This window comes from Rhinolophus sinicus, chromosome 14 (assembly GCF_057876585.1).
Source record: "Rhinolophus sinicus isolate RSI-liver-muscle chromosome 14, RSI-T2T, whole genome shotgun sequence".
NCBI lineage: Eukaryota > Metazoa > Chordata > Mammalia > Chiroptera > Rhinolophidae > Rhinolophus > Rhinolophus sinicus.
The window spans coordinates 138,488,303-138,504,559 of NC_142514.1; the positions used below are offsets into that span (position 1 = coordinate 138,488,303).

Genomic DNA, 16,257 nt, shown 5'->3' on the forward strand with positions numbered 1-16,257 from the left:
ACTTCCTATACAAATAATGTTCAAGGTATTCTAATTGCTTCAAGAAGACGCCATGAGAAAACAATTTGCATTCATTTATTCAAGAAGGCACTGTTGCCAGGCCACAGAGGTGGGCTGAAGGAACACAGACACAGGGAATCCATCTACTCACTACCACTCTGCAAATTCCTCTGTCTCTTCCTTCCTGGCCAAATGCAACCCAGTCATACTGAAGAGGAAGCTTCATAAACATCCAGACCTACTAAGGTGGCCACAAGAGAAATAAAAGACTCGAGTCACAGGCGCGAGGCCTACCTGTCTGGCCAGCCCCTTTCTATCTAAGGACGCACGACCACCTTACGCACCCGGTCACAAAAAGGCGGTAGACCATTAAGACCGATCATTCCTTCTCTCATGTGCATCAGGTCGACATGCAGTGACTATGATATGGACACAATAGTATCTGATTTGGGACACATCACAACTTTTGAATACTCTATAATTTCTGTCTCTCATAAAAATCAGAATCAGTCAGGTAAAAAAGGCAACTCCTGGGGTTTTAGTCAAGATCTTCCATAGGAATAAACATAAGTGCAAAACGGAAATGGAAAAAGCAGCATTAACATTTCTCTGGGTTCCAATAATTCCACTACAGAAAAATAGCTGACCATCTTTTGGAGATGTGTAAAAGCCTGGTCGCGGACAGGCCAGGAAGTTTCACAAGTGCCTTCCAATTATACCACTCCCTATTTCTCCTACTGGGGATAAAACAAAAAATTTCAGACGTCTTTTGAAGGCTTGAAAAAGCCATATGCTCTGACTAGCTATGTCCTAGCTCGATGATTGTTTCACTAATCCATTCTGAATGTATCATCTAACAGACAGTTAAGCAGCACAATAGCAATGACTAATACGTTTCATTTCAGAAAGCACTTTAAAACCTACTTTTCAGTCCTCAGTGAAAGAAGAAATAAGGGGGAAAAGAACATTGCAGCTGGACTCTGGTTACATTCCTTCGTGTTTTGTGGTCTGAGCCTCAAAATGAAATGCAGCAAAGATTTCAGAGCTTCCCTTTACAGTGTGCAGGTGTACAAGAAATGGTTTAGGCAAGTCATCAGTCCAGACCCACGTTCCAAACAGGCCAGACAAAGGAAGGAACGAGTTTCTACCCGCAGCAACACTGGCTCAATAGGGCTTTGAACTCTAATATTTCACGTGCCAGTAATAGCCAGAGGAGGCAGGCACTCTAGAAGGACAGAGGCTGAGGATTCCTAGGCCTGTTACATTAAGTATAATTTGTCCAATGAGTCATTCAATTCCGATTTTCCATCTCCCATGAAGACCTGATTCCACCTAATACCCTGCAAAGGTTTACATCAAAATTGACATAGTCAGGAGAAAAGAAAACCATGTCTAATCTGCTCTTTCACTGATCCAGGGTAAGAATAACTGAGAGGTAGATTCGATCAACAAGCATAATCAATAAATGTATCGTTATTTATATATTTCTACATCTACGTTGTTCCAAAAAGGCTTTGAAGTACTTTACTAAAGTACATAAAACCAGCTAAAATATTTGATAGTGCATAAAATCTAAGATGGCATCAATTATGAACTGCATCACTAGCTTCTATACCACTAAGAAAAGATAAATGCTATTAATCATAATATGACATTAATTATAAGGTGCATCACATTTTTAGCAATATTCAAATGTCAAAAATATGTATAAAAGAATCAACAAAATATAATATGCATTTCTGTAAAAGGGAAAAAAACAGAGGTATTAGGTTGGTGCAAAAGTAAATGCGGTTTAAAAGGTTAAAAATAACTGCAAAAACAGCAATTACTTTTGCACCAACCTAATAGAATATAAAATTAGTTCACAAAAATGCAATTCCTGTGGTTCACCTGGTGGCCAAAGAGAAAAAGGGGAACATAATCACCTAAGCCTTCCCAGAGTGTTTAGGAAAAATCAGTCAATCACTAAACAAATCATTGCTACAACTCACAGAGGCACACTTCCTGGAGTTGTCCACATGCTCCTTCACGAGTTAAACTACGCAGCTGATCTGGAGAAAGAGTATTTATCATTTTGAGGGACACTCTTGCCTCAAGCTCCCATAGTGATTTTCCTATATAACTAATATTTTAAGTCATATCATCATGTACAAATTTGATAAAAACCTGGAGAGGTACTAAATTTTATTAATGTCGAACCTGGGGAAGGTGGAGAGGGGTTGTTCTCCACAAAACTACAAGGTGATCTTTGTCACAGACATATCTAATCATGGTGTTCTCTTGTGCTTAAAAACCATGTAGCGTTCTCTTCATTTCTTATAAGTAATGTTTTTCATCATTAAACAAACAAATGGAATGATGTCAGAGAAAATGGTAGAACCGATAGATCTAAGAACTCGTTCTTCTAGAGAAACATTAAAAACAACAACAACAAAAAATCAAGCAAAAACTGTCAGAATCAACTTTGCCCAAACTCTGGAAAACAGTCAAAGGTTTACAACAACCAGGTAAACATTAAATCGAGAAAAAGGAAACTCAAAATCAGGAGGAAAGCTTTGCAGTATTTTTCCTTATCTTATCCCAACCCCTTCTCCAGCTTAGCAGTGGTCTTGAAGACAGCAGCCTACATTCCCAGTGTAGAGCCCTGATTCCTGGTTCTTAACCGAACAGAGTGGATCTCATTCTTAAAAAAATGTATGTTTGTCTGTTCTAAATTGCCTGGGGGCTACCTGAAGGAGTAATGCAAGATGCCCCACCCACCTTTGTTTTGCCCAGTCAGAACTCAGAGGTGAAAAGCTCGGAACACTGTTCAAGATGTATAGCAAACAAACAACCCACAGCCTTTCTGTGCAAAAGATTAAGGCTGAGACACACAACAGACTGTCTAAAGGGGAGAGGGGGTGGAGTGAAGGAGGGAGCTGGGGAGAGCTTGGGAAATTAGTGCATTCAAAAGTGCCCATATATACTGGGGAATACAGAAGTTATGCATATAACTGCTAATAACTGCTATGCCCAAAACAGGATACATGCTCAGAAAAGACCTGAGAAGACTCAAGACTTTTTTTTACCTCTGGCTGATTGCTAGTCTAACTGCAAGTAAGATGTGAAGGCTAAAGTCTTAAGGTTGAAATAAAAGGAAACCAGACAGTTACTCAAAGATGTACAAAGAAATACAGATCCCCAATAAAGGTAACAGAGGGACAGAGTTGTAGAGGAGCAGCTTTTATATGCTACTTAAGCTAAGTTGGTATCAATTCAAACTAGATTGTTATAAACACAGGATGTTAATTATAATTCTCAGAGTAACCAATAATAAAATATCTTTAAAATACACTGAAAAGACTATGAGAAGGCATATGAAAAGAATATGAGAAGGCAATGGTACATTACCAAAAAAAAAATAAAAAAAAAATCAATTAAGTAAAAAAAACCAACAAGGCAGTAATGGAGGAAATGAGGGAACAGAGCGAAAAACATTATCATACACAAAAAAGGTATAAGAAATGTGGAAAACAAATAGCAAAATGGCAGAAATCTTTCCATACCAATAATTATATTAGGTATAGGTAGATTATACTTTCCAATCAAAAGGCAAAGATTGATAGAATGAATAAAATAATATGATACAACTATATGCTGCCTACAAGAGGCACATTTTGGGTCCAAAGACACAAATAGGTTCAGAGTGAAAAGATGGAAAAGATATTCCATGCAAATAGTAACCAAAAGAGAGCTGGGTGGCTATACTAATATCAGACAAAATAATCTTTAGGTGGAAAATTGTTACAAAAAGGCAAAAGGGTAAATTCATCAAGAAGATAATAACAACTAAAAACAGACACACCAAATGACAGAGCCCTAAAATATATGAAGCAAACACTGACAGAAATGAAGGGAGAAACAGTGCTACAATAATAATTGGAGAGTTTAATATCCCACTTTCAATAATAGATAGAATATCTAGACAAAAGATCAATAAGGATATAGAGAACTGATAACACTGTAAACTACCTAGACCTAACATACACATATAAAACACTGCATCTAACAACAGCAGAATACACATTCTTCTCAAGTGCATGTTGAACATCATATGTTAGGTCACAAAACAAGTCTTAAAAAATTTTTAATATTGAAATCATACACACTATCTTCTCCATCACCCTGGAATGAAACTAGAAATCAGTAATGGAAGGAAAACTAGAACATTCACAAATATGTGAAAATAAAGCAACCATTACGTCAATGAAAAAAAATCACAAGGGACATTAGAAAATACTTTGAGATAAATGAAAACAAAAACACAACATACCAAAATGTATGGGATGTGAAAACTTATAGGTATAAACACACATTAAAAAAGAAAGGTGTCACATCAACAATCTAACTTTACATCTAAAGGAACAGAAAACAAAACCCAAAGATAGAATGAAGGAAAAAATAAAGATTAGAGTGGAGATAAACAAAATAGAGAATAGGAAAACAACAGAGACTCATGAAACCAAACATCAATTCTTTGAAAAGATCAACCAAATTGACACACTTTTAGCTAGATTTAATAAAGGGGGGAGGGGACACAAATAACTAAAATCAGAAATGAAAATGGAGACATTATTAAAGAACTTACAGAAATGAAAAGTAAAATACTATGTACAGTTACACACCAACAAATTGGACAACCTAGATGAAATGGACATATTGCTAGAAATACACAAATAATCTAAACTGACTCAAGAATATATAAAACTATGAACAGACCTATAACAAATAAATAAATTGAATCAGTAATCAAAAACCTCCCAACAAAGAAAAGTTCAGGACCACATGGCTCTACTGGTCAATTCTAACAAACATTTAAAAGAAAAATTAACTGCAATCCTCAAACTCTCCCAAAAAATAGAAAAGAAGGAACACTTCCTAACTCACTCCATGAGGCCACTACTACCCTGATACAAAAGTCAGACAGAGACATCATAAGAAAATTATAGACCAATATCCCTTATGAATATAGATGCAAAAATCCTCAGTGAAATACCAGCAAACTAAATTTAATGACTCATTAAAACGCTTTTTTTCCCAGAAATCAAAGATGGTCCTAAAATTCATATGGAATCACAAGGGCCCTAAATAGCCAGAATGGTATTGAAAAAGAACAACAAAATTGAAGGATCCATACTTCTCAGTTTCAAAACTTATGGTGTTGGCATAAGATAGTTATAGAGACGAAGGGATTAGAACTGAGAGTCCAGAAATAATCTATAGCTAATTGATTTTCAACAAGCATGCCAAGGCTATTCAATGGGGAAGGAATAGGGACTTCAACAAAAAGTGCAGAGATAACTGGATACCTGCATGCAAGAGAATGGAGTTGGACCGTCAAAGACCTAAATACAAAATATAAAATGATAAAACTATTATAACAAAAAAAGGGGTAAATCTTTATAATCTTGGATTTGGCGGTGGATTTTAGATATGAAACCAAAGCATTTTCAAACAAAAAAGATAGATAAAATATATCCCAAGTCCAGCAAAGAGAGCTCCTCTCCTTTGTTTCTCTGGACTTGTGCATGGTTTGCCATTAGACTGCAGGTACCAAATTGCAGTTCTTTGTTGTTCCCAAATAAATAAAACCATTTTGCTGGAGAAATAGCTGGCTGGTTATTTGTTTGAGGTCAACATTATTGAACAACCAGGAGATGTGAGAGGCAGGTTTTACAGTATCAAAAGGATATAGTGATATTGATGATTTATGTTCATATGGACTGTTTTATGTAAAATAAATGTAGAACTTCCACCACAAAACAAAACAAAGAAAGGATATAATGATGACTGGCTCCTGTGGGAAGATATAATTGGTTTGTTTTCATAATTTCCCAGCTGGCAAGGGAATAAAATTCACTACTCAGGAATAAGTAATAATTACACCTGTTTATTGGTGGAAAAGGCGGGTTGTTTGGAGACAGGAACTTATACACAGAAGCAGAGTGGGGCGGGGCTATTCAATGCCATCCTAGTTTCACCAGATAATCAAGGCAGCAGACAATATTGACCTTAATTTTAGGCCTTACACTGTAACAACTCAGAAAATGGGAGAAAATATTTGTGAATGATATATCTGATAAGGGTCTAGTATCCAGAATACATAAAGTAGGCTTACAACTCAACAACAAAAAAGATGAACCCAATTAAAAAATGGGCAAAGTACTCGAATAGACATTTCTCCAAAGAAGATATATACACGGCCAGCAAGCACATGAAAAAAATTCTCAACATCATTAGTCATTAAGGAAATACAAATCAAAATCACAATGATATACAACTTCACACCAGGGAATGTAAACTGGTATAGCTGCTGTGGAAAAGTTTTGCAGTTCCTCAAAAAATTAAAGATAGAATTACCATGTGACTCAGTAATTCCACTCCAAGGTATATAGGCAAAAGAATTGAAAGTGGATGTTCAAATAATATTTCTACATGAATGTTCATAGCAGCACTATTCACAATAGTCAAAAGGTGGAAATAATTAAAATGTCCATACAGATGAATGGTTAAACAAAATATGGCATATACATTCAATAGAGTATTCTTCAGCTATAAAAGTGGATACAGTATTGATTATGGTACAACATGGATATACCTTGAAAACATCAGACTAAGTACAAAAGACCCTTAAACACAAGGTCACATCTTGTATGATTCCACTGATATGAAAAATCCAGACTAGGTAAATCCATAGAGATAGAAAGTAGATGGTAGTTGCCAGGGGAAGGGGCGGGGGCGGGGGGGTGGTGGTGAGGAAAGGGTGCTAGGTGGAGGAATAAGGAGTGACTACTCAATGGGAACAGGGTTTTCTTTTGGGGTGATGAAATGTTTTGGAACTAGAGAAAGTTGGTGGCTGTGCAACATTGTGAATATACTAAATGACACCGAATTGTACACTTTGAAAAAGTTAATCTTACGTTATGTTAATTTCACTTCAATTTTTTTGGAAAGAGAAAAGAAACCATACCTGTCCCTGTTTGTCAAACATATACATTCCAGGCTCTCTTTAAATAGTTTTGAAATTCAAAAGAATACTTCAGTTATAATCAATCAGTGCCTTTAAAAAGGCACTGGTTTAAACTATACATGTGCTCCCTGCCCCAATTTATAAGCTGAGAGTTACTGTCCTACCAGATATAGCACTAAATTCTTCCATTGGTGCCTACAGTCCTGCCTTTTCTCTTGCAGTTTCCTAAATATAGTGGAGGATATTCATTTCTTCATGCCCATGAACACAATATTCTCTCAATCTAGAACAGTGATTCTCAACTCCAAATGCACATCAGAATAACTTACAGGAACTTCTGAAAAATACCTCAAATTTGGGCCCCATCAACTGAATCAGAATTTCAGGGGGAGAAGCCAGGTAACTGAGCGTCAGGAGCTCATTTACAAAACTCCCCAGATGACACTAATGGGAATCCAGGGTGGAGAAAAACCTACCTAGAATATTCTATAATCCACTTTCCTTTAGCCAAATGTACAGTTTTCTAAACTCCAATCCCTCATGTATCAGTTTTGGAAAGTTGTATTTTTCTAGAAATTTAGCCATTTCATTTAAATTGCAAACTTATTAGCATAAAGTTGTTCATAAGATTTTATATTTTAATGTCTGTATATCTGTAATGTCATCTTTTTTCCCTCCATTTATACTAGTTATTTTACCTGTCTACTCTCTTTCTAAATTAGTCCTGCTAAGGGTTGATCAATTTCCTAGTTTCATAGACTAGAACTTTTGCATGTATTATTTTTTCCACTGTACAGCTATCCATTATTTTCTGCTTTTATCTTTATCATTTCCTTCATTCTACTTTTCTAGGGCTTAACTAACTCTTCTTTCTCTGTTTCAGAAGGAGGCTTAGACAATTTTGAAATCTTTGTTTTTTTCTAATATATGCATTTGAGGGTGTAAATTTCCCTCTGAGCACAGATTTAGCTGCACCTTACAAGGTTTCATATGCTATATTCTCATTCTCATTCAGTTTAAAATAACTTCAAACTTCCTTTGTAGTTTCCCCTTTGATCTGTAGGTTACACAGAAGTACACTGTTTAGCATTCACATTTGGGGATTTTATTATTGATTTCTTATAAATTCGACTGTGGTCATTAGACAGATTGTGAATTATCTGAATCTTTTGAAATTTGTTGAGGCCCAGCATAATCAATTTTAATAAATGTTCCACATGAACCTGAAAAGAATCTATATCCTAACAAACTTTGGTACAATATTCTGTATCCATTACTTAGGTCTAGTTTATTAATTGTACTCTTCAGGTCTTTTAGATTCTAACAGATTTTTTTTGTCTGCTATTCTAATAGTTAATGAAAGGAAATTTCAAGTCCTCTGCTATGACTGTGGATTTCCTTGTAGTTCTGTGAATTTACGATTTTCGGACCATATATATGAAGGTGTGATTAAAAAAAAAAAAATACAGTGAATGCTGTTGCCAAGTACCAGCAACACAAAGGCAGGGATCTTCATTATGGGAAGCAGCGTGTTGAACCCAGAGTGTGACAAGTTTCAGCTTGTTCAGTGCAGTCAGTTGGGTGTGAGCTACGGTTGAGAGAAGGTGTGTTTTAAAGTGTGCTGTAAATCATCCTCCATCATGACAACGCTCCATGTCACACAGAGCTTCTGGTATATGGCAATTTCTTTCAAATAAAAATATTAAGATGTGCCCTCATACACCTTATTCACCAAATCTGGCACTGTGACTTCTGGTTGTTGCCCAAAGCCAAAATGACCATGAAAGGTAAACATTTTGAATTGATTCAGGACATTGAGGCAGCCATGACAGCACAACTAAAGACACTCACGAAAGAGGACTTCCAGAACTGCTTCAGAAAGTGGCAAGAACGATGGCGTAAGTGTTTTCGAAGCAAGGGGGAATATTCTGAGGGGGGTTAATGGCAACGTGTCTTTTAGTGTAATACAATTTTTTTTGCTTAAACATTCACCGCATTGTTTGATCACACCTCATATATACTTAGAATTGACTGTGTTATCATAAAGTGTCTCACTTTATTTAAATTGCCTTAAATTTCACTTTGATATAGTAGCTATACTAGCTCTCATTTGGATAATATTTGTATGTCTTTATTCACTCTTTTATTTTCAATATTTCTGTGTCCCTATATTTGTTTCTTGAAAATAGGATGAGTTTAGTTTTTTATTCAGCCTGACAACCTTTATTTTAAGTAGAATATTAATAACATTCACATTTCATGAATTACAGGATAAGCTTGGGTTCATATCAACAAATTTACTATTAGTTTTCTGTTGGTTTCAATTGTGTAATGTTCATTTTCCTTTCTTTTCTTGCCTTCTTTTGGATTAATAAAGTATTTTTAAAAATTTTCCCATTTAACACCTCTATTATTTTTTGCTTTTATAAAACAACTCTTTTAGGGGTTATGAGACTATAACATGCATCCTTGATTTATTAGAGTCTAATATAAATTAGTATTTTACCACTTTCCAGACAACATTAGGATCTTAGAGCACTTTAACTCCATTTCCACTTCTCAACTTTTGTGTTAGAGTCATGCATTACAATTGTAAATACCAAGGGTGCTAAAAAAATGTACACATGTTAAGAGATGTTATCTATGTATTACTTTTCGAAGTTGAATTACGGTAGCAATGTGTAGTATGATGTTTACTCAAAAGATGCCGTTAATAAAATGAATGTTAGTGTCATCCAATGTATTACAATTTTAATACAGTTTTTCCCTTTCTTAAAATGTGTATACTTTTTTTGGCATCCTCTGCATATTTTATGTGTGTGTGTGTGTGTGTGTGTATATATATATATATATATATATATATATATATATATATATATATATATATATTACACTAAATTGCTATGTTTTGTAGTCAAAATTAATTTAGAGATACTCGTATTTACTCTTTGTTCCTTCTTGCATTTCCATGTTTCTATGCAAGATTATTTTTATTCTGCCTTTAGTTATTTCCCTTGGTGTAAGTCTGCAGGAATGCATTTTCTCAGTTTTGATAGTGTGAAACATCTTTATTTTGCCTTTACTTTTGAAGAATATGTTCACTGAATATAGAATTTTAAGTTGGCAGTATTTTCTTATAATACTTTTTAAATGTCACTGCATCACCTTTTGGCTCCCAATGTTTCGATTGAGAAATTAGCTTTCAGTTTTATTATTGCTCTTTTGATGCTTATTCTTTTTTTTCTAGGTACTTCTAATATTTTTACTTTGTCTTTAGTTTTCAGCTTTTACTATAATTTCACTAAGTATTTTGGCTTTGTACTTATTTGGTGTTGTAGTGAATGCTTCCTGAATTTCTAGCTTGATGTCTCCATCAATTTGAAAAATTCTGCCATTAACTCCTAAAATATTACATTTTTCCTACGTGCTTTCTTCTGCCTCTCTGTGACTTCAATTATATAATTAGCCCTTTTGGTTGTGTCCTACACATGTCTATACAATCCATCTCTTTTGTTCTTTGTGCTTTGGTCAGAATATTTTTTACTGACCTATCTTCCAGTTCACTAATCCATTTTTCAGATATGTATAATCTGCTGTTAAGTCTCTTACCCTTTTCTTGGTTGTCTTTCTGACAAATATTTTATCTGTTTCACTTGTTGACTAACAATAAACATGAATCACTGCAGATATTATACTTGTCCTCACAAAAGCAAATTAAACTTAAATGAGTTAATTTTGCTATCATTAGCAATATTAAAAAGTACAGGAGTTGATCCATTATGACCTAAATGAACGACTACATTTTATTTAAAAGAAATAGATCATTTTACAAAGGATATACAAAAACTGCTGCAATCTAGGTTACATTTTCTGTGTTTAACATAGCCCATGTTTCATACTGGCTTCATGTTAAAAGAATATTTTAAAAAGATACTTACTCTCTCTCCTTTTCTGTCAGCTTGTCATTGATATTATCTTTGATTGTTGATCTAGATCCCTTATGAATTATAGGATATCTGAGGGGCACTTGCAGGAAAAAGGAAATCATGGAGACCAAATGTGCAGTGTAACCAAGGGCAACAGCAATGCTTCCATCATCTTTTGCTGTTAAATTCAAAAGCAGAGGAAAAGAAAACAACTGTTTACCTTACAAATGTAGCTATGAAATCATAATAAATCAATTTCAAAAGATTGTATTAAGAAACAACCTGTAAATAAAATATGAATCTTATCTAAATTATATAGTTTATAATTATATTAATAATTTTAAACTCATAATTATACACTTATATTATAAACTTGGAATTTTATACAAAACCAAGCACATTAACAAAACTTGAAATTTCGTCTACTATATTTAAAACTATTTCCCAATAATTGATGTGATGAGATTAACATTTGATATATATCTCAAGAAAGAATTCTTAGTGCACTCAAATGTTCACTGCTTTCTTTCCTAGTGCTTTTTAAAGGAAGAAATAATATATGAGTCTATTATACAATGTGAAAATTAGTTTCAGAGATTTAGACAACGCATTATATAAGCATTGCACATTTTATTCATTAACAACTTACAAATAATATAGTTGTATTGTACTACTGTACGGCATTATTAATTTTAAGGTGATGCAAAATAGCATAATGCATTCTTATGGAGTATGTTCTCAATATTCATAAAGATAATGTTACATAAATAAGTCTATGAGTTTGAGATACAATAAGGGGGGAGAAAACGTTTTAAACAGTAAAAGCAAAAAGTCAAAACCCACACTATTAATATACGTCTTATTCATGAAATTGAGGTGGAAGCACCTGTTGAAAAAAAATACATGTACCCTACAGTCAAACATAAGCAATTATATTTTAAGAAATCATAGATAATTACATTTTTAAATCACCATCCACATTTCTGCTACTACCTACCAAGTGATAACCATTCAGGTACTCAAAACTGAGAGTGAAGTTTTAAGCTTGCCCCAGCAGGAAGGAAAAAGTAACTGCTTGGTATATGGTATTCCCAAAATACTTTAAAAAGTCCACACACATGCTAAGAGATTCAGCACATAATCTGGAATACCTTTAACTAGAAAAAGACTGAAACAATTGAGATAAGCTTGGTTTGAGTATTTTTTGATTTCTAAGCGTAACTTTAACTTCAATTATTAGTAACATTTTTCATATTCTTCTTTTAAATTTATTCTTAGCTACTATAAAAATAGGTAACTTTTATTATATACTTTTCTTCTGCCAGGAATTGACAATAGTACTTTATTTATGATAGTCATTCGTCCATCAACAATTGCTAAACTGGGCACCTTTTACATGCTATTTCATTCATTTTACAGATAAAGAAATTAAGGCTCAAAGAAGTTAAGGAACCTGTCCAAAGTAATACAGCTAGTATATAGGTTGACCTGACACCAATGGCTCCGACCTTTCGGAATTCTACCATACTGTCTCAGAACCTTACTGTCGAATAGGTAACAATTTTTTAACTTGGAAGTCTAGAACATACCAAGTATACAAAACTCATCCATCACCTTAGTTTCTTCACTCTTTTCTAGTAATGCTAAAGAAAAGATAAAAAGCATGTGAGTCCTCAGTGACTTGCATAGTGTTGGACAGAGAATGGGCTTCTATTCTAATGCTTGATGTTCTCTTAAATCAAATCGATGAAAATAATCAAACAGCATTCATTTCAACTGACAGTACTGAGTCATGCCCTAACTGACCAGAATCCTAATTATTTTTAGAGACCTTGTTCTCTTGGCCCACTCCCACCCAAGTACCTAGAGTACTACGACACTTCTGTTGAAATCTGTATACCACACTACCTTAGAGACTAAAATTACATTATACTTTAAATTCATCATGTTATAATTTAATCATCATATAATATTAGAGCTAGAAGAAACCTCAAAAATCACTGAGTCTGATGATATCAATTTAGAGATGAGAAAAATGAGAACTAGGTGATATAACTGACTTGGGTCAAAGCTATATAGGGAGAAAACCATGAGTGATGGAATAAGAGGGAGGATTGTGTTTACACCCTGGTCCCAAAAATATCTATTGTGGGAGTCACAGCTGAATGGTGAGTCCATCAGAGGTCAATGAATTCTGCCTCCTGCGTTCTGTAAAGAGCAGGGCTTATCAAATTTAAAATATCCTAAGGACTTAGTCTTTAAGAGCCTTCTTTTGAAGGGAGAGAAGAGGACTTACAGTAATGAAGAAAAATAGCACATTAAGTTCCGACTTTACTACATGTGCTTCACACTAAGCTTTCCTTTCCTAAATGATCTGATAGGAAAGGATTTGAAAACTTCCAGAAAGCAATAGAAAGCCTCTTAATTAGTCTTCCAAATAGGTCAAATGCAAACTCTGAATTTTTTTTTTTTTTTTAAACAAACTATCCAATGCTAAACACTCAAGCATCTAAATTTTTTCCATATTACGAAAGGGGTAATACTAAAAAATTATATTTGCATATTTTGAGACTATACCCACATATTTATGAAAAGAACAAAAATTGGTCTTTTACCATCACCTCTTTTCAATGATCGAAACAATTTTGCTTAAATTTAATGATAATATTTCTAAGAAGCCTACACATGCAAATCAAAAACCAAAAAGAAATAGCAAAAACTGGAAACTAGCTAATATTGGAACTCAGTTTTGATTCCAGTTATTTACACTCACCATCATTTCCACCACAAGACTCCCCTTCCCACCTATTAAAAACCCTCGGTTGTTTCCCATTCCAGGCCACAGCGCTCAGTCACAGCCTCACTGTTCAACACTGTGGTGTTGGATTTCCAATATTGAAGCTTTATATTAAAAAGCATTTTAAAAGGACCACGGGTGAGGCATTACAGGGCCCAAGGGTATTTCAATACCCTCAAAAGGAAAACCACCTCCTGGTAGGGAAGTCACTTTCATCACCCCAAGACCACTGAAACTCCAGTGGGAAAATGTGAGCTCATGTGGTTAATTATGGCTATTGCTGGCCACGAAACCTCAGATGTCACATTCTGTTGCCAATCACTTTAGCTAAAAAACCAAAAGGTTTAAGGTTTCCAGCATTCCAAGATCTAACAGACTTTTTACCTGCCAAAGCCAAAACCTGCGTCTCTGGGGTGTGCTTTTCCAGTAAGCATTAATGACGTCCCTAACACCTAATGCAGAGCAGAGGTTTGTGTTCCTTATGCTGCTCTAGGGGTTAGAAAGGTCACAACACAGGACAGTTTTGTCAGTGAGAAGAAGTTGGAGGAGGAGTGGAAGGCTTCAGAGAGGAACAGGAATAAACTGTAAGACTCAGGTATGTGAAAAAGATCCTTATTAGAAAATTGTTTTAAGGGACTTAAAACAAAACAGAAATCTGCAGTTTCCTCATAATAAATACAGAGGGTGCCAAAAAAATGTATACACATTTTAAGAAAGGAAAAAGCTATTAAAATTGTAATACTCAATGTATACCGATAACAAAAGATGAACACAAGTCATGTTTGACTTCTGCAGTTACAAGAGGTCTCAAAGTGGTTACCATCAGCAGCCAGACGCTTCTGATTACAGCGACCACTGCTCGAGCAATGTTGACCAAAGTGTCCACTTGTGTACATGTTTTTGCACCCCCGGTATTACTGATTTGTTTTTTTAAATGATGCTTGTTACTCTGGGCTGCAGCTTTTGTGTAATTTTTTTGATAATAAATTCCACAAACACACAATGGCCATGACAATATTATAAATTAATATTATAAATGTCCTCTGACTTACATGTTGGACAAACTAGTAATATTCAAACGTATCCAAGTACAATAAGTGATCTAAAAGCTCTTACCATCCTGCCTTCCCAATCACTGAGGCAGCTGATTTGTTAAGGAACCAAGCACCCACTGATCCAGACAGGACAAAATATTTAAGACTCTAATCACTGCCACAGCATCTATGGAATCATTCCATGTTCTCAATGAGACACTGTTTGACATATGGACTCTCCTTTCCAAGAAATCATGCCTGCATAAAGGGACACAGACACAGAAGGAAATCTGGATCTCATTACCACAAAAGGCGCTGGTGTTATGGATTACTTAAAAACACACACAAACATTTTTTTTTTTTTTTTTTTAAATGAGAAATGTCTCTGTCAATGGAACTCAAATGAATCCCCTTCACCGGACAACTTGCTCCCGTTGTATCCAGGTCTCTTCGACTTACTCTATTAGAAACTTACCCATTCAGAAAAGCACAATAAATGTTTGGCCACTATGGAGAAGTTTCCAAAACAGTATCAACCCATGCAATGTAAAGTCTATCCCAGCAAAGTTTTATGAATATCAGAATAACCAGTTTGGAGTTCCTTCACTAGAGTCTCACCGAGAATGCCGCTGCTACAGAACACTAAAAAGTTGGCACAAGTTTGGAAGAGGTTATTATTCAAAACAAGGAAGAAAACTCTATCATGTCAGGAATACTATGGACCTTAAAATCAGGCTGACCGGGGTGACTTTCGCTCTGCCACTGGCTGGTATGAGTCTGAAAAGTTAACTAATCTCTCCAAGCCTCAATTTTCCTGTCTTTAAAAAAAGTATTTCCCTCACAGAAGGAATTTATCCTTATAGCTGTAAGAATTAAATAAATAACAGCATCATGCATGATACTTTGTGTTACCATATTTCTACTCACCCAACCTAAAATGTCCTCCTACCCTTCTTTCCACAGGGGAATACTATTTTATTTTTTAAGACACCTCAGCCATCATCTTCACTAAAAAGATTTTTCTGATCCCCTCCTGATAGAACTGATTACTCTCACTTCTTTGAGTCCCATGTACCCAGTAAAAACTTCTAAGCGCTTGACACAGAGTATGAATCCATCCAACATTTCTTGATTTAGCTTGATTACAAGCTGGATGGCCTGAGCTGGACTGAAATCTCCCTGAGGCAGGATCAATGCCTTAATCATGTCTGTCCACTCTCAGCATCTGGCACAGATGACACACAGGACACTCCGTAAATTTAGTACATGGAAGTGCCGCGCAGAATGCTAACATAAGATTTAAGTCCAATACTACCGTATGTGCTTCTTAAAATTTCTGATTCCTAGGAGGCATGGGGAGTGAGGAGGGCCTTAGAGTAAAATGAAACACTTATTTCATTTTATCTCCCATTTCATTTTTCATCAAGTGCACCAAAAAGCTAAACTAATTTTTTTAAAGTGTAGGAAGAATTTATTCAGCTTGTTGGGCAT

The 16,257-nt window shown here is 35.0% G+C and overlaps 1 protein-coding gene across 1 annotated transcript in view; it reads right to left on the reverse strand.

The window, feature by feature from the left end:
* The window catches only part of UVRAG (UV radiation resistance associated), a 274,598-nt gene that overhangs the window by 97,022 nt on the left and 161,319 nt on the right, over positions 1–16,257 (reverse strand). Inside the window, exon 12 of the mRNA XM_019726447.3 lies at positions 10,948–11,113. Within this exon, the coding sequence (XP_019582006.3) occupies positions 10,948–11,113 (166 nt within the window). The remainder of the gene's footprint in view (positions 1–10,947; positions 11,114–16,257) is intronic.